At 40.4% G+C, this 20,683-nt stretch overlaps 1 protein-coding gene across 1 annotated transcript in view; it reads right to left on the bottom strand.

Moving 5' to 3' along the window:
• LOC126279205 (zinc finger CCHC domain-containing protein 8 homolog) overlaps nucleotides 1–20,683 on the bottom strand; it is a 58,627-nt gene that overhangs the window by 20,897 nt on the left and 17,047 nt on the right. Inside the window, exons 4-5 of the mRNA XM_049979656.1 lie at nucleotides 10,488–10,693; nucleotides 7,106–7,230 (exon numbers count right to left, since the gene is read on the bottom strand). Of these exons, the coding sequence (XP_049835613.1) occupies nucleotides 7,106–7,230; nucleotides 10,488–10,693 (331 nt within the window). The remainder of the gene's footprint in view (nucleotides 1–7,105; nucleotides 7,231–10,487; nucleotides 10,694–20,683) is intronic.

Below are 20,683 nucleotides of genomic sequence, written 5' to 3'. Positions count from 1 at the left end.
AGAAACTTGTCGATGTAGTCACAGGCAGGACAAAAGTAGTTTCTCACTGATGAAAAGACAAGGGATGTATCTGTATCCTAGAAATCATTCACTATGTTCGAAGTCTGAATGCCAATAACTAACTCATCATCACTTCTTCGATTTTGAATCAAGTTGTACTCAGCGTCAAGAAATGAGGAGCTTTTGATAATTTTGGGCTTAAGAAACTTGGTGAACAACTGCTTTAGCAAATCCAATTGAAGCTCTAATAAAAAGTGAACATCTTGGGAAGAAGTCTGAAGGGCAACATTCAATTTGTCAAATACATGAACAAAGTGCGAAAGGCCTTGTTCAAGTTTAAATACAGGAACATAAACAATTTATCTGCACATTTTGTAGCAGAAATCTTACTTTTTGGGATGAGTTGGTCACATTGGGAAGGATATGATAGTCTTTTAGGGGCATGTGTAGTAGCAGACTCAAGAATTCTCATCTTCTGATAATCTTTAATCCACTTTGTGTTCAACTCTAGGTATTCTAAAAGATGTCAAGCTTGTAAAAATGTTTTGGGTTTATAGTATTACTTCCTCCTTGAAGAAAAAAAGCAAGCAGCAGATCCCACTGCCACAGTAGTCTAGCCAAACGTCTGCCTAAAGGTAATAACCTAGTACATACATGCTTCAGAATTTTCTTTGTCTGTGCAAGTTCTGAGATTTCTGAAAGTATTCTTTCTTTTAACACTCTTCACTAAGAAATAAAATATGTCCACAAGGATCTCATCCACTTTAAGTGGTAATCTTCCAGCACCTTTTTCAGCTGCTAGATTAATCAGGTGACAAATGCAACCTATGATGGTAATACATGGTTGAATTCCCTTCAAAACTGCAGAAACCCCATTTTTGTGTCCTATCATAACAGGAGCATTGTTGGAGCAGAAAGTGACACAGTGTTCAGTTGGTATGTTGTGGCAATTCAGCTCTGATAACATTAGGTTACTTATGTTTCACCTTGTTGAGTTCCCAACTAACGCTGGTATGGATAGCACAGTGCTCACTATGTTTTCTTGCACAATATCATAGAATGTAACAACAGCAGGAGGATACAATTTGGCATTTGTATCATTGCTCCCACCTGTTGCCAAAGAAAATCGTCCATTCTGAAGGCACTTAATAACTTCAGATGGTGCACTTTTTGCCATTTTATTTACAATGCATGTCGTTTTCGTGTGACCACAGCTATATTTCTTTGCAACTTCTGATGTGGGAAACATCATCTTAAATAAAGCAAATACAGAAGTGGTATGATTATCGAATGTCAATGTTTCAAATTTTTGCCTGCAAAGTTGTAAGGCCACTCATCCATAAAACTGTAAAATGCTGCGATTTCTGTAAAATCTCCAAATAAAATGTGAAAGTTGGCAGTAATCTTCTCTGTGTCTATTCATAAGAATAACTAACAGATGACAGTAAAAGACGCAAAGCAACATATTATTAATGTGTGGCTACAATAATATGAAGAAGAATCACAGTAGAGGATATTAATAAATTTGGCTAGCATACATTTGTGCACTGGGTGTAAAGACAATAACAACATTCAGTTACTGCCTTCCAAGAATGGAACAGCTAACATTGTAGGAACTTGAAAACAAAAATGTCACCAGAAAGTCACAAAATTGAAGACTAAATTGAAGTTCTGTAGCCTTGGTTGTCTAGCAGGTAGGGCACCAAATTCCAGTCCTGGAAGCCCCGGGTTCAATAACAGATGGGAATGAGGTTTTTTCATCTTTACAGTCCCTCCAGGATGACCTCAAGCCAGCTCAGCCCACTGTAAAATGAGTACTGGGGATCTTTCCCAGGAGTAAAAGGCAGCCAGTGTGATGGGCCTGCCACCCACTCAATCCTCACGCAGTGATGAAGAATGTCTGCACTTTACCTACTGATGGGCAAATAGCCTGGTCAAAAGCTTTCACCGCAGACTTTACTTTTACACTTACCTTTATGCTTTGGGTATATGCATATTGATTGCCTGTAATGTGGGCAATAAACTCAAAAGGCAAGAAAACTAAAACTTTCAGACTTTAAATCCACCTGGAATGTATTAAACTGAATGGAAATGAGTTAATATTATCATCAGCCAATCAAATCACCATCAATAGTGTTACAATCTATAGGATACAGCAGTGAAGTCTAGGATTTAACCCAGGACATTGGTACAAAGTCTGCTGATCCAGAAACATACACCACTACCAGTCTTCTCCTTGCTAGACAAATAATTATGAATAAAATTTCTTGACCACCCAGATTTGAAGGATGAAGAAAAATTAAGATTTAATGTCCTGTTCAGAGTAAGGTTGGTTGATACATTGCACTAACTTGAATTCGCCAAGAATCAGAAATGAAATGAGGTGGACTTTTCACAGAAATTGTCCTGGCATTTACTGCAAGCAATTTGGGAAACCCACATAAGATCTAAATCTAGATGGTCAGATGCGTACAATAACCATACATCTCCTACAGTAAATGAGGTACATTACCCAAGACAAACTTGTTACCTCAAAGATAAGCATTACTGCATTAATGATTACAGTTAAAATGCCAAGCTAAGTACGTACTTATATCTCTACAATTACTTTAATTCACTGCAAAAGTGGCACCTTAAAACTGCAAACCACAAACAACAATCTGAACAAAAGCAAAGAAATTTTGACATTCTAGCAAAGTGGTCTTATATATCCTCTGCAGATTGTTCTTCATTGGTGGATAAGTAAGACACACACGTATACTGTTTATTTCTCTAATGCATTCAGTTTTTCTAGAAAAAAAGTGCTGAGGAGGAAGAAGTGAACAACAATAAGATGAAAATACGAACAGAAATTGCATGTTTTAAAACAACATACAGGATTTGCCGGAGTATTGGGACTGCAAAAACAAAAAGAAATTTATCTGAGATATACAAAGAGTTAATATTCTTCAAAAATGAATTTCTTGCATAATAGACAACTGACAGTTTTTTATGATCTTTGTATGCATCCTGGAAGCTGGCAACAAGTGTGTTCTTAGCTATCCCATGAAAGCTATTTGGATGGCCTGAATCTTTTAAAACCAACTTCGTGACTGGCCTTATGAGTGAAATTCTGTGTGTGGCAGATTGTTTGCATTCAAATCTAAGCCGCACTCGAATCTAAGCCACACCTGAAAAATGAGACTCGAAATCAAGGAAAAAAATTTTCCCGAATCTTAAGCCGCGCCCGAAATTTGAGACACTAAATTCAAGGGGAGAGAAAAGTTTTAGGCCGCACCTCCAAATCGAAACAAAGTTGGTCCATTGTAATATGACACACAATTTAGGTCGAATGAATGATGATACAGCTACAGTAGTTTGGTTCGAGACGTAAGCTTAGCAGTTAGGCTTTGCTACGTCTCAGGCGCTCCGTTCATATTAACATGGGTACCCTTCCTTTTTCACGTGCTTTGTCTGGTTTGAATTGATTGCTTATTATTCTTTGATCTGATAAGTGCCGTTCTATTTGTTGTAGGTGTTTACGTCACTCTAAGCTGAAGATTCATTACTGTAAGTGTCACGCATCGTTTGTCGCTGCTATTTGTTGTTACTTACATTGATAATGATCAACAAGAACCAAATAATAGACTACTTATGACTGAAGATGTTCTGAACGAGAGCTTATCGAAAATTTTTCTCTGTTTGAAAATCAGTGCAGATGCCTCTTTAGTACATTAAATTCTGCACAGAAATTAGAGTCATCTTAGATTTAAAAATCTAGTCAATTGCCGTGCTTCATTTCTGACTGGCGCTATTACGCATAAGAATAATAAGAATATAAACATGGCATGAAATGTATATTCTTCCGCGTTTGCTGTTGTCTCACTCTAGTTTCGTAGTTTATTAGGCAGACAGAATTTAAATGAGATAGCAGCAAACACGAAAGAATACGTGCCAAAATGTTTATATTCATATTATTCTTATGGTGAAGAGAATACTGCATGTGATTCACAATTCATAAAAGTTCCTATTAGCAACCATCTCGTCTCGCAGGTAGGAAAAGATTCACACCGTAGAGTTGGCCATGTTGACAAACATCCCTAACAGTCTTGCCAGTAGGATTTTCGTACTACATTGAAACGCTGCAACATTCGAAGATGAACAATACGTTTTTGTATTTACTTCGATGGATAATGTATGAAAATGCAGTGGTCGAAACTCGGGGCGAAGGAAAAAAAGCTAGTCTTCCAACCTGTTTTTTTAATTTATTTACTGACGCAGAGATTTTGGTGCCAGTATTTATCTTTGTGCCTGCAAAGCATGCCTGTGTAGCGCTACATATATTCGACGGCAGAAGTTAGTTGTGGCGGCACCTAACAACATTTTTCAGAACTTCCGCTTACTTTGCACTCGATTCTAAGCCGCAGGTGGTTTTATGGTTTACAAAAACCGGAAAAAAAAGTGCGGCTTAGATTCGAGTAAGAACGGTATATTCAAAGATGTTAAATATTCATCTTGGATCAATGACATAAATCAGCAGGACTCGATTTGGCCATTAAATATTGAAATCACACTAATAATTCCTAGAATGGTGTTAAATCTTCAGTACTCATGCTTACTGAGCACATTCAGTATGAACACAAAATGGGTACATATAGTGTGCCATTACCAGCAGATGTGCTATTTTCAATATTTCCTCATTGACTACTTAAACATTTCTGATTTAACGCATTTATTGTCAAAGGAATGAATTGCTGACATCATATTAAATTTCATGAAGCCACACTGAAAAGTTCCAAATTGTGGTTCAGTTCATAATCATAGTTGCTTAATGAAATATTTCCATAAAAACTTTCTTTCCCTATATCGTCCCCATAGGAGTTGAGTTTGAGAAACACTGAAATATATTTCTTTTTTAAAAAATTTTATTTGTAATCAAGAGGTCAAATACCAATTTTCATAGCTTTGGCTTCAAAAATGCTTGCAGAATGAAATATTTCCATAAAAATAGTTTAATTTACATTTAAAATAATAGGGTGTGTAATCCTAGTTTACTATTTAAGTTTCACAATTCATAAAAAGAACATTCACCCCCATAGGGGTTAAAGTTCCAAAAATGCTGAAACATATATTTCATTATTTGTGACTGAATCTGACTCATTATTTTTGAAAAAGTGGTTTCGGATGGGCAATGATAGTCAGTCAGTCAGTCAGTCAGGATATTGGCAATGACACACACACACACACACACACACACACACACACACACACACACACACACACACACACACAAATAAAATACATGTTTCAGCAATTTTGGAATTTAACCCCTATGTCGATGAACATTTTAATGGAAATACTTCATTATGAAAGCTTTTTTGGACCTAAAGCTGTGAAAATTTGTATATCACTTCTTGATTACAAATAAAATTTAAAAAAAAGTTTCATTGTTTTTGGAAATTCGACCACTAAGTGGATGAAATAGGGAATGAAAATTAGTCGCGTATTTTTGAAGCTATAGACACGAAAATATGTATTTGGCTTCTCTACTAGAAATAAAAAATTCACATTTCACTGTTTTCACAAAATCAACCCCTAAGGGGTTGAAATGCGGGGTGAAATGTTTTATGAAATGACTTTCATTGTGAAAGCATTTTTAAAGCTAAATCTTTGACAACTGATATTTGGCTTCTTGGTTAAAATCGAAAAAATATATGTTGCACTATGTTTGGAAATTCATCCCCTATGGGCATTACACAGGGCCAGACTGATTCATTGGCTCAGCATCGCCCAGCCCAAATCACTAAGGAAAGAGATTTGAAATTTGAAGGAGGTGTGGATCTTGTAGTGTAGGCATCGTTTAAGAAGGGATTATTCAAAATTCCAAAAAGGGGGTGAAATAGGGGATGAAAGGTTGTTTGAATATTGAAAATATGTCTGCTTGTGTCTGTGTATGTGCGGATGGATATGTGTGTGTGTGTGCGCGCGAGTGTACACCTGTCCTTTTTTTCCCCTAAGGGAAGTCTTTCCGCTCCCGGGATTGGAATGACTCCTTACCCTCTCCCTTAAAAACCACATCCTTTCATTTTTCCCTCTCCTTCCCTCTTTCCTGACGAAGCAACTGCCAGTTGCGAAAGCTCGTAATTCTGTGTGTGTGTGTGTTTGTGTGTTTTGTTCATGTGCCTGTCTGCCGGCGCTTTCCCGCTTGGTAAGTCTTGGAATCTTTGTTTTTAATATATATATATATATATATATATATATATACGGGTGTGTGTGTGTGTGTGTGTGTGTGTGTGTGTGTGTGTGTGTGTGTGTGCGCGCGCGCGAGTGTACACCTGTCCTTTTTTTCCCCTAAGGGAAGTCTTTCCGCTCCCGGGATTGGAATGACTCCTTACCCTCTCCCTTAAAACCCACATCCTTTCATTTTTCCCTCTCCTTCCCTCTTTCCTGACGAAGCAACTGCCAGTTGCGAAAGCTCGTAATTCTGTGTGTGTGTTTGTGTGTTTTGTTCATGTGCCTGTCTGCCGGCGCTTTCCCGCTTGGTAAGTCTTGGAATCTTTGTTTTATATATATATATATGACAATTCTGAAGCCAGAACTATGGAAACTGGTATTTGGTTTCTCAGTCAGAAATAAAAACATACGTGTTGCAGCATTTTTTTTTTTGAAATTCAATCACCAAGGGAATAAAATAGTGAGTGGAAATATTTTGAAAATAAACAGTCATTAAACAGTCACTACAGTATTTTTAAAGCTAGATCTATGAAAATTGGTATTTCGCTTCTCAGTTACATATAAAGAAATATGTTTAGGGGATGAATGTTCCTATGGAAATATTATTGCAAGAACACAAAGGACATGATTAACACAAACCTTTGACTCCAGTTACCAAGACTCACTTTTTGGTCAAATGTATATTCAGAAGAGACCATGCCTCTATGGCCTTAGTGTGAAAAGTTCAGGTGTTACAATTCGTAAACAACATAAAAATTCGATTAAAATAAAAAATCTGTGCAGACCATACAGTCTACGCGAGCAAGTAGCTGGTGCTAAGCTAGTTTCTAATAACGTGAAATAACTCCGAACTTTCTACAAAAAATATTAATTCTGTCACTACAGAACTTACATCAATAATATCTGGACTGCAGGGTACATTGAAACCAGGATAACTGATGATTTTTTTCATGTCATACGTATCTTTTGATCCCTTAGAAACAATTTCTCCATCCTCATCTTCAGGATCAGCAACTTCTAAACAATCAAATAGTTTAATATCAATTATCTTTCTATGACTGAGTTAATTCTAATAATCAGTGGACAATGATCTTGGAATTTCAATAAAACAGCCTGTCAGAATTGTCAAACGTATTAAGCCTTTAAAATGAGAGGAGAGCAACAACAAAATAAAACTACAAATCTTAATGGTAAAAAAAAAATTAAAACAGCTAACATATGTAATAGTTATGAAAACAGCCTCAATGTTATAGCCATCTGATATAAATATTAATACATTAACAATACAACATCAAATTACAAACAATAAAAATAAATGTCGTACGAGTCTCAGTATGGATCTAGCCTTGTTTCAATGGTTTGTGTTTTGATGTCACTGCTCAAGTAATCAAACACCTTGCTAATTAGCGTTATGAGATCAAGAGGACTCATAGCAATGTTTCCAGTCCCAGAAAATTCAAGGTGGCCTCTGGGAACTGAACTCAGGATAGTCAGTCAGCGATGAAAATCACTAAATCACTAGGCCATGACTACACAGGTTGTATACATAGACAAGGGAAAAAAAATCCCAATCAAAAATACACTTTTCCTGTGTTAAGTGATGGTATACTTTCCATCAGGACTCTAAAACTTATCAATCCTAAGAATGGCTGAGTTTTATTCACCGGCATAGAACTTTCTGGCATTTTAGAGAGAGAGAGAGAGAGAGAGAGAGAGAGAGAGAGGGGGGGGGGGGGGGATTTTGTTGATGTGCCATTGTAGGCTAACCGATGACAGCAGATATTCAGAACTTATGCCACACGTTGTGGTCAGTCAATAGCAGCATCACTGTTAAGTAGCACAAACACAAATACGAAAAGTTTATGGTTTAAATTAATACACTTAGTGTACACATAGTATACATATAATATTGGTGATTTTTTGTGTGTGTTACACTTTAAGACATATCACATAAATGTGCTGGTAAAATTTTAAATAATGAATAAATGTCTGGTCTTCTGGGCTTGAAATTCTTCTAAGCAGCTGTTCCTGAAAGTGTTAAGTTTTCAATGAGAGTCAAACGCTCTGTGACTTACGAAATTCATCCAACATTCTCACACATAACGTAATTTATCTTGCGTAAAACTAAATTCACTTTGTTACTAACACTTCTTGAACCACCATTTGTAATAGTTCCCCCCAACCTGTTAGAAACAGATTAATTTCAGCAGCTGCCAGAGAGCATCAGAAAACAGGCATCACTGTGCATACGTAGCTCCCATGTCTTAAAGAAACAGGAAATTAGCGGCTACTCCAAGAGCATCAGAATTTGCTTAACAATACTAAAATGCATAATTCGGCTTAAAGTGCACATTCATATGTCCAGATTCACAAGGAAGTAGGCCCCAACCTGAACTAATCTTTTCAGTGTGGTTTTTGGGACATAAAATTTCTTTGTGTACCACAACTATGTTAGGTTCTTTATTATGGCATAATGCCATACATGCTAGAAGGTGAAAATATGCACTTGCAACTCAGCGAACAGTTGAAACTAGCTAACAGTTTGGACTGAAACACTTCGTTTCAAATAAATTGACTGTCTTTAGCAAGCCGACAAAAATAACTTCATTGTTCTGCAAGGTACTTTATGCTTGACAGCCAAAAACATGGAAATAAAATAAAATCAGGACACAAACTAATAAAAATTATAGCCTTCTGTAATTATATGAATGTATTTTAATTCACTTGATAGCCCCCAGCCACAGAAATCCATTTTGTTTTCATTTGATGAAGAAGAAACAGCAAAATCAGTAACACACACACTTCAAGTAGCCAGAGGCAGGAAAAGGTACTGCTCATATGCGACTCAACTATGCATGCGAGTGAACCCGCTGGCAAGTGCTTAAATGAACCTAATGCAAACTGAGGCCTATGAGAAAGAAAGGCTGCAGCACTTACATTACAAAGGTAGGCCTGAGCTAGGTAGCCAGCTCGCTCGCTCAGCTCAGCACACAAACTATGTTTTTATACCTGTTAACTCTTAACTAGACATGTATGTACAAATGAGAATAGCATCTTCCGCTAGAATCCGCCATTATGGAGTCTTACTGTTATTAGTCCTACAATGATAGAAAGTCCACAGGGCTACAATTTGTTATGGCTGTACTGTGGTACAATAAAATTAACATCATGCCAAAATGATTATCAATTGCATAAGGCATCAATTCTTTAACGAGATGAGGACTGTTAAGCAGAAGAGATAAATGCTATGAACAAGCTGTAATTCCATTTATGTCAAGTATTGCTCTTCAATTAAATTTTGTTGTAGCACTGTTAATCAGTAGGGCTTAATTGCATATTCCAGTAGCAGATGCAATTCTTGTTAGTATGTACACACCAAGCTGTAAATTAACAGGTTTAGAAAAGCATTTTATCTGCTGAGCTGGGCAACTGGGTGAGCAAGTTCAGGCGTACCTTCATGACATATGCGCCACGGCCTAACTTTCTCTTGGGCCTTGATGCAAACAATTGTGATGTCACATTTGTCGTACGCAATTTGTTGTTATGAAGTATTGCACAGTCTTCGTCCTAAAGCCTTTGACACATTTTGCTGTTGACAGGTGTTAGAATGTCAGTTCTTACCAGCCAAAATTACAAAAAGTTAAGTGAAAACTAGAACACTGAAAAATTCCTGAAATTCTGAAAAATTCTTGGCTTTTTCCCAGTTTTCATTCACATGAAAAAATTCCCAGGTTTTTCCCAGATTTTCTGGGGCGTATACACCCTGCCACAGGACCATGTGACAGGACCACAAAGATAATATACTACATCACTAATATACCCATTCACATGTATGATATTACATTTATTCTTAAATGCTCAGCATACGAAATGTAGCTGAGGGTGCATAGTGTAGCAGTATAATCTAATTCCTTCATGGATAGCCCATTTCCACAGCGATGAATGAGCCAAAATTGTTAGAATTTTATCACTGTTTTCACTGATGTAATATGTTCAAATCATTAAGTTATCCATCCACTTCTCCTGGAAGTGGTTTCCTGGACATTTAACACTTTTTTATGAACACCGCTGACTGAGCAAATGCATAACGAAGTGTGAAATAAAACTACTAGTGGCATTCTTAAACAAAGGATAAAAATTACCAAAGTATATGACTATCATAAAACTTAGCTCATTTTTGCCAGTATCTAATCCCACTTAATATCACATCTTTACTCTTATTCAGTGCTTCTATCAAGCAAACATATTTCTCAAATCATAACCTAATGGAATACCTTGTCCTTCTGAATCAAATAATGAAATCCCGGAATGTGATATCCTTGCCTCTTCCATCCATCCTGGTGGATAGCCCAGTCGCCTCATACGATATATATGACGGGGGAGCTGATGTTTTGATAAACCTAATGCTTTCCGCAAACTGCGACTTATTTCTCCTGGTCGGAAACGGGCAAACCTTTGCTCTTCATCCATATGATAACGGCTGAAATCACAAAGATACAGAATTACATAAATTTAACACCAGTAACAAATAACACTATCCACAATTTATTTAATATAATAAACCCATAATTAACATTACACAGCGATCTACATCTATGTACGTATTCCACGAGCCATTGTACAGTGCATGCAGAGGGTACCACAAGCCATTACCAGTCCTTTCCTTGCCTGTTCCACTTACAAATAGAAATACAGAAAACTGGATGTCTATGTCTATGTCTATGTAAGAGTTTAATTTCTCTCATCTTATCTTCATGCTCCTTACACAATACATACATTAGCAGCAGTAGAATCATTTTGCAGTCAGCTGCAAATGCTGGTTCTCTCAACTTCTGCCACAGTGCCTTGTGAATAGGGTGTCAGAATAATTCCATGTCAATCCAACACAGAAAAGTAACATTTTCAACCCACCACCTCACAATGATTTCAAATCTGGTGCATTCAGTGATCCAGTTACGATGAGGAAAACTACTAATTTGCCAGGGTATATGACAACTGTGAAGAGATACACGTCTGCAAAGTTTGGAAATTGTGTGAAATTTGCATGTACCTGTCGCAATACAAATGATTATAATTCTGGTTTTAATACAAATACAGCATTGAAACTTTACCACTGAAAAGCTAATGAGCAGAGCTTTCCAAATGCATTATGCTCAAAAATAATTAATGGAAAATCTTATATAAAGATGTGAAACAAATACTAACAAAGAGAGAGAGGGGCTGGCCAGTACTTACCTCAGCTCAGTACAGCCGATAGATACACAAAAAACAACCAAAAATTTATGTTCCTAGCTTTCGGAATAAATGTTCCTTCATCAGGGAGGAGAGAGGGGAAAGAAAGGGAAGAAGGGAAAGTGGATTTAGTTACTCACAACCCAGGTTATGAAGCAACAGGGAAAGGAAAACAGGGAGGGTAGCAAGGATGGAGGCATGGTTGTCAGAGGGAAGCCTAAGATATTCTACTGTAGGTACTGTGCCAGCTTCAAACCAAAGAGGATGCATACAGAAGTAAAGAGGTATATAGTATAAAGATGTAGGATGAAAAAATGCATGAATGGCTAAAAAAGAAAGGGAAAGAGGAGAAGACTGAAGAGTAAATGGGAGTGAGGTTGGTTAACGTAGATTCAGTCCAGGGGGATGGCGAGATGAAAGGATGTGTTGGAGTGCAAGTTCCCATCTCCGCAGTTCAGAGGGACTGGTGTTGGGTGGGAAACTGGCTGAGCGCATGAACGGACACAGACGAACTGTCCACCTAGGAGATGTCCAATACCCAGCATAATTCTAGGGACCTAAGAACATGCTACACTGTATGTGCCATTTGGATTCTCCCACCCAACACCAGTCCACCTGAACTGCGGAGATGGGAACTTGCACTCCCACACCTAAATTCAACCACATTGCTCTGGTTAAAGATCTCCTCTCATTCACCCGGAACCTCAACTGGAAATATCACTTCACTACCCAAACACAGTCCCCAAATACTAGACCCAGTGTTGAACCTTGTCTAGAACAGTTCCGACCGCCTTCTCAAAGGGATCCTCCTCCCCTCCCCCAAAACCATCCCTTGCAGACATTTCAGGAATTCCTCACATCCAGTGTTGCCTCCCAGTCCTTCTTGAAGAACATCCCGACAACCCCCAACATCACCCCAGCTGAATCCTGTGCCATTAAGGAGCTGAAAACAGACCGCTCTATTGTAATCCTCCCGGTTGATAAAGGCTCCACAACTGTGGTACTTGACCGTGTGGAGTATGTGGCAGAAGGACTGCGTCAACTCTCCGACACCTCAACCTATAAAGCTGTTACCCAGGATCCCATTCCCTCTATCCAGACTGAGCTGCAGAAAATCCTAAAAATCCAAGGTCCCTCACAAGGCCTCACAACGGCTTCCATAGACTTACTCACTCCACCTGAGCCACGTACCCCTACCTTCTACCTATTACCCAAAATCCACAAAGAGAACCATCCTGGCCGTCCCGTTGTAGCAGGCTTCAAAGCCCCAACAGAACGTATCTCAGCTCTGGTAGACCAACCCCTCCAACCTATCACCCGCAGACTCCCATCCTACATCAAGGACACAAACCACTTCCTAGAATGCCTCAAATCCATTCCCACTCCTCTCCCACCTGAAACCTTTCTTGTCACCATAGATGCTACATCCCTTTACACAAACATCCCACACACCCATGGTCTCTCTGCCCTTGAGCACTACCTCTCCCAACGCCCACCTGAAGATCTTCCAAAAACCTTGTTCCTTATCACACTCACCAACTTCATCCTCACCCATAATTACTTCACTTTTGAAGGCCAGACCTACAAACAAATCAGGGGAACTGCCATGAGAACCAGGATGGCTCCGTCCTATGCCAACCTCTTCATGGGCCGCATGGAGGAGACTTTCCTGAAGACCCAACAGCTGCTTCCCCTGGCCTGGTATAGGTTTATAGATGACATCTTTGTGGTCTGGACTCATGGTGAAGAAACACTCCTTAATTTCCTCCATAACCTCAACTCCTTTTCGAATCTGAATTTCACCTGGTCCTTCTCCAAAACCCAAGCCACCTTCCTGGATGTTGACCTTCATCTTGTTGAAGCTCACATCCACACCTCTGTACATATCAAACCCTCAAACAAACAACACTACCTTCACTTTGATAGCTGCCATCCATTCCACATCAAACGCTCCCTTCCCTACAGCCTAGGTATTCGTGGCAAATGTATCTGCTCCAGTGACGAATCCCTCAACAATTACACCAATAACCTGACCAGTGCTTTCCTCTTCCACAATTATCCTACAGACATTGTCCACAAACAGATCTCCCGAGCAATACATTCCTCCCCGTCCAACAACAATGTTCCTACCCTCAGACCACACAGAAGCATCCCCCTTGTCACCCAATATTATCCTGGCCTCGAATACATCAATAAATTACTCCGCCAGGGATATGACTTTCTCAAGTCAACCCCTGAAATGAGATCATCCCTTGACAAAATTCTCCCCACACCACCCAGAGTTTCCTTTCGTCGCCCACCTAACCTCCATAACATCCTTGTTAAACCCTACAATATTCCCAGACTACCTTCTGTACACAGCGGTTCCTACCCCTGTAACCGACCCCGCTGCAAAACCTGCCCCATGCATCCCCCCACAACCACCTGCTCCAGCCCCCCTACTGGTAAAAAATACACAATTCAAGGCAGGGCCACGTGTGAAACCACACATGTCATTTATCAGCTGACATGCCTGCACTGCACAGCCTTTTACATTGGAATGACAACAACTAAACTGGCTGAGCGCATGAACGGACACAGACGAACTGTCCGCCTAGGAGATGTCCAATACCCAGTAGCAGAGCATGCCCTCCAGCATAATTCTAGGGACCTAGGAACCTGCTACACCGTATGTGCCATTTGGATTCTCCCACCCAACACCAGTCCCTCTGAACTGCGGAGATGGGAACTTGCACTCCAACACATCCTTTCCCTCTGACCAAACTCTTTGCCTTTACAAATGTCTGCTTGTGTCTGTGTATGTGCAGATGGATATATATATATATATATATATATATATATATATATATATATATATATATATATATATGTGTGTGTGTGTGTGTGCGCACGAGTGCGCGCTCGTTTGTATACCTGTCCTTTTTTCCTCCTAAGGTAAGTCTTTCCACTCCCGGGATTGGAATGACTCCTTGCCCTCTCCCTTAAAACCCACATCCTTTCCTCTTTCCCTCTCCTTCCCTCTTTCCTGATGATGCAACCGTTGGTTGCGAAAGCTTGAATTCTGTGTGTATGTTTGTGTGTCAATCAACCTGCCAGCACTTTCGTTTGGTAAGCCACATCATCTTTGTTTTTGCTAATATTTATACTGCTAGACAAGGGTTAAAAATTGTCATATTCAAATTATTGAAAGCAAATAATTTAAAATCTATTCTTGGTCTCTTTACAAGCCAAACTGCCTGCTTACTCCCACACCCTGAGAGAAACATTTGCTATGTTATTCTCAACTAAAAGTGGTTTAAATTGGATCACAAATGGCTTTTTGGCTCACAGGCAGTTAACGAATAGTCACATTGCTGGAGGGTGAGCGATGACAGTGGATACTGAAGACTTTTTGATCAACTTTAATTTGAAGGCATACGCATGGTGAAAAGCTGGCATCAAATATCAGGCTGCTGCATAAGTTCATAACATTTTTGTTTTGCATGTTGGTATTCCAGTTGTTTATTTATCAATTGTCATTTGGAGATAGTAAGTGGAGCCAGTAGATGCTAGAAAATACGAGTGCCAAGTGTAGAAATCTGAATATTTCCGATATATTTTTTCTGTTTGAGTTCAACAGAGGAGTGGCAGCTAAGCTGACAGAAACATTTGCACCATGTATGGGGATATGCCATTCGACAGAGCACAGCAGGAAAATAATTTTCTCTTTTTAAGGAGGATCGTTTTGAGACTAGTGACTCTCCAAGTTCAAGAAGTCCTTTGGAGTTTGATGAAGATCATTTCAACACATTAATCCACAATGATCCACATCAGTGTACTTGAGAACTGGTAAATAAAATGAACTGTGATCATTATTTCACAATTTTGTGACATTTGCATGCAATGGGGAAAGCTTAAAGATTGGGTGTATGGATACAGCATGCTCTATGCCAAAATCATAAAAATCAGGTGGTGGCAATATGTGCATTTTTGCTTACTCACCATCAACTGGCTCACGAACACCAATCAGTCCTATTCTGTATAATTACTGGTGAAGAGAAATGGTGTCTTTAAACATAAGGAAAATAAAGGATTGGCTGAGCCCAAACAAAGCAGCAACTCCACATACAAAACCTGCTTGCATCCACAAAAGATAATGTTACGCATCTGGTGGAACATCAATGGTGTCGTGTACTATGAACGGCTTCACCGAGGTGTAATTATCACTGGTGACATTTATTGTCAACAACTGAGACATCTGAGACATCGTGCAGACGCAGTCCAGGAACAACGACCAGGAAGACTGAATGAAAGGCTGCTACTCTACTATAAAGCCCACATGCATTCTGCTAGACTAAACAAAAAACACTATACAGGAGCTGGGTTTGAGAAGTGATTCCACATCCACCTTATTCACCTGATCTCGCCCATTCAGATTTTCATCTTTTCTGTTTTCTATTTAAAAGCCTTCAAGGAACTTCCTTCCCATGTGAAAATGGGCTCTGAACATGAGGTCTTCGCATCATAACCATTTGACCTCTACAGTCACAAAATCAAGAAGTTACTCCAGCATTGGCAGACTGTTGTAAATAGTTAAGGAGAATACACGAAAAAACAGATTGCTACTTGCCATATGTAAGAAGACACATCTAGTTGCAGACAGGCACAATTAAAAGACACTTATATAAAGCTTTCAGCCAAAGCCTTCATCTTCAGTAAAACAGGTGCACACACCATTCACACAAACAATCAAGCACAGCCATGCACACATGACCACCAACTCTAGCATCTCAGGGCAGAATGCCAAAGCTGGAGTTGGCAGTCGTGTGTGCATGACATGTACTTGCTAGTGTGTGAATGTTGTGTGTGTCTCTCTTTTACTGATGAGGGCTGTAGCCACAAGCTTCATTTGTGTCCTTTAATTGTGCCTGTCTGCAACCTGATGTGTCTTCCTTACAATAAGTAACAGTCTGTCTTTTCCTATATTGTTGATATTCCTACCTGGAGTTTCCATTGTTTGTTTACAGAGAACACATTATTGATAACTAATGTCTCTGTTATATGTACTGTTGCATTTATTAACTTACAGAGAAATGCTATGAACTTATGTAGCAATCCAACAGTAAGTGGTGGTTCATTAGCTTCAGCACAGAGGCTAGGAATTGGTGTAGGACTTTTACTGCTACACACGATGCCAGTTTGATGTCTGTATCCATCTATAGAAGATATGAAGTTCAGACTGAACCACAAACGATGTTCCCATAGTCGATGAGGGACCACGCAATTGCTTAGAAAAGTTGTTGTAGACAGTATTTGTCAGCACTGCAGATCTTTCCACTGAGACACTATAAAATCTGCAAGGCTTAATGAGCTCTTAGTTAACTGCATGGAGAGAATACACTTCCTATTGAACTACGTATTTGTGTTCCTTCCCATTCCATTCACATGTGGATTATGGAAAGAAGGAATACTTAAATGCCTCTGCGTGCACTGCAATTAGTCGAATCTTGTCTCCACAGTACAGGATCAATACTTAGGTGGCTTTAGCAAATTTCTAGATTTCTCACTTAAAAGTGGTTCTCAACAATTTATAAGCAAGCTTTTGCAGAATAGCTGACATCGATATTCAAACGTCTGTCAAGTTACATTCTTCCACATTTCTATGACAAAGAATAAATTAAACTTGTGACCACTGGTATTACCATGCTTTGTATGCAATCAATATCCTTTGTTAGACATATTTTGTATGAGCCACATACACTTTAAAAATATTCTAGGACTTGCCATACAGGCGATTTTAAGCAAGACTCACATTTTCCCAGAATCCTATCAATGAAGGTAAGTACACCTGCTGGTTTACCTATGATGACTCATTCCAATAGTGACTCACTGATATTTACAGTCACAAGAACATATGTTTTTGCATTTTGTGAAGTAACCAATTTACATTTCTGAACATTTACAGGAAGCTTCCAATCTTTACACCACTTTGGAATCTTATCAAGTATGAATGAATATTTGTGCAATGTTTTTCAGATAGTACTTCATTACAGAAAGGTAAATCATCACCAAAACATCAGAGGTTACAGTTACTATTGTCGGCCGAGTCATTAACATACTGAATCAATAGAAATATTCTCAATACACCTCTCTCTGGTACGTCTGAAGTTACTTTGTATCTACTAATAACGTTACATCCAAGATAATATATAGTGTCCTCCCTACTGAGAAATTTCAATCCAGTCATAAATTTTGTTAGATCACACATCAATACTCAGTTTGGTACTTTGTCAACTGCTTTATAGAAGTAAAAAACTACAACCATAGTATGGCCTTAATCTGTAGCTTTCAGGATGTAATATGAGTAAATCATGAGTTTTGCTTTGCATGACTGATGTTTTCAGAATCCATGGAGGTTGGCACAGAGAAGGTCTTCTGTTAAAGCTACTTTATTTCTTTATAGCTCATAATATGGCCTAAGATGGCTGGCTGTGAGGGTTAAGGGACTAAACAATGAGCTCACCAGTCCCATGGTCATGAGAGGTCATGGGGAGAGTTCCACCTGCACAATGCAGAAATGTCTGAATTTTGCAAGTGAAAACTCCCTCTAAAATGTATTTTCTGTTCCTGTACACCTCATAGTCCTTTCCCCTTCTCTGCCTTCCTCCTCTTCTCTTTTCTCCCCTGGTACAACCTCCGGTACTGCATATACCTAACAGCCCACCATCTAGTCCCCACCATGTCCCTACATATTCACACATGTAGCAATACAGCACCTTCCCCAACCCCAACCCTGCTATCTCTCCAACCTCCCTGGCTCCACACCTCCTCTGTAACTGCACTACCCAACACAGCCGAGATCTTTGCTCACCTTCTTGCCTGGAAACAACAGTGGTCACATGTGTTGTGCATGTATAGATGTGTATTTTCTGTCTGAGGAAAGACTTTTGTCCAACAGCTTAGTCTACTTCTAAATGTACTTTAAATGTGCTTCTGTATCACTCAATGACTCCTCCATGAGGTGAGTAGCAATCTATTCTATTTCAGTGTTGTTAATTCATCACAGATTTTCCTGTTTGCTCCTAACTTTAAGAGCTCTCTTCATTGGTTGTGTGTTAGTACGCACTTATGGTCCACCCCTATATTGCAAGTTTGATCAGTAAGAATCATTTTGTTCCCACAAACTGCTAGGGAAATACACTATGTGATCAAAAGTATCCGGACACCAGGCTGAAATCACACAAATTTGTGGCGTCCTCCATCGGTAATGCTGGAATTCAGGTTAGTTTGTGGGATTAAAGGGACCAAACTACTATGGTCATCGGTCCATTGTTCCATAAAAACTACAACCACCCCGAAGAGAATAAAAAACGAACAACAGGAAATACAGCAGACAAAACAGGACATGAAATACTCTGACAGAGACCAGACAAAAAAAAAATTAAAACACACAGTGTGACGGTGGTTGGGCAACCGTAGAGAAAAAGAGGAAAAGCCAACCACCAAGAACACTTTAAAAACTCAGTTTAAAATCAGAGACTAAAAGCCAGAATCAACACTTAAAAAAAACACTCAGATTAAAGGATAAAAAACCCCTGCCCAAATAAAACACAAAACCAAGTCCACCATGGCAGAGTCATCTGATAAAAGAGCAGAGAGCGTGTCTGGCATTGCAAAAGTGTGCCTGAGCACGGTTAAACGGGGGCACTCCGACAGAATATGGACCACCGTCAAGGACGCCCCACAACGACAAAGAGGGGGATCCTCACGACACAGTAAATAACTGTGCGTGAGTCGGGTGTGGCCAATGCGGAGCCGACAAAGGACGACTGAGTCCCTGCGGTTGGCTCGCATGGATGACCACCACACAGTCGTTGTGTCCTTGACGGCACGGAGTTTGTTAGGAGTGGTCAGACCGTGCCATTCAGCATCCCAAAACGAGAGAACTTTGCGGCATAAGACTGCCCGCAAATCAGCCGCCAGGAGGCCAATCTCCAGAGATGGCGCACTGGTGGCCTCTTTCGCCAGGCGGTCAACAGTTTTATTGCCGGGTATACCAACATGGCCTGGGGTCCAAACAAAGACCACAGACCTGCCACTACGGGCGAGAGTATGCAGGGACTCCTGGATAGCCATCACCAGACGAGAACGAGGGAAACACTGGTCGAGAGCTCGTAAACCGCTCAGGGAATCGCTACAGATAACGAAGGACTCACCTGAGCAGGAGCGAATATACTCTAGGGCACGAAAGATGGCGACCAGCTCAGCAGTGTAAACACTGCAGCCAGCCGGCAACGAATGTTGTTCAGAATGGTCCCCTAGAGTTAGTGCATAACCGACGAGACCTGCAACCATCGAACTGTCGGTGTAGACAACGCCCGAGCCCTGATACGTGGCCAGGATGGAATAAAAGCGGCGTCGGAAGGCCTCCGGAGGGACTGAGTCCTTCGGGCCATGTGCCAAGTCGAGCCGAAGGCAAGGGCGAGGCACACACCACAGGGGTGGACGCAGAGGGGACCGGAAAGGAGGTGGAACAGGGAAACACACAAGCCAGGAAAGAAGCTGTTTGACACGTACGGCGATCGGACAACCCAACCGGGGCCGACGTTCTGGCAGATGAACGACTGACTGCACGAAGAGGACACGATAATTTGGATGCCCGGGCAAGCTAAAAACATGGGCAGCATAAGCAGCCAGTAATTGTTGGCGTCGTAACCGCAGTGGAGGGACACCTGCCTCCACAAGTATGCTGTCTACAGGGCTGGTTCGGAAGGCACCAGTGGCAAGGCGTATCCTGCTGTGGAGGATTGGGTCCAGCACCCGCAACGCAGATGGGGATGCTGAGCCATAAGCCAGACTTCCGTAGTCCAGACGGGACTGGATTAACGCCTGGTAAAGCCGTAGGAGAGTAGATCGGTCGGCGCCCCACCTGGTGTGGCTCAGGCATCGCAGAGCATTTAGATGCCGCCAATACGCCTGTTTAAGCTGCCGAATATGAGGCAGCCAAGTCAACCGGGCATCAAAAACCATCCCCAAAAACCTATGTGACTCCACCACTTTTAGAATGTTGCTGTCAAGACAAAGCCGCGGCTCCGGGTGAACAGTGCGTCGCCGGCAGAAATGCATCACGCAGGTCTTGGCTGCGGAAAACTGAAAACCATGCGCTACAGCAAAAGACTGCACCTTGCGGATTGCGCCCTGTAGCTGACGTTCAGCAGCTGCAATGCCAATAGAGCTGTAGTAAAGGCAGAAGTTGTCA

This window comes from Schistocerca gregaria, chromosome 1, assembly GCF_023897955.1.
Source record: "Schistocerca gregaria isolate iqSchGreg1 chromosome 1, iqSchGreg1.2, whole genome shotgun sequence".
In the NCBI taxonomy this organism is placed as follows: Eukaryota; Metazoa; Arthropoda; class Insecta; order Orthoptera; family Acrididae; genus Schistocerca; species Schistocerca gregaria.
This window is presented reverse-complemented; position numbering and strand designations above follow the sequence as displayed.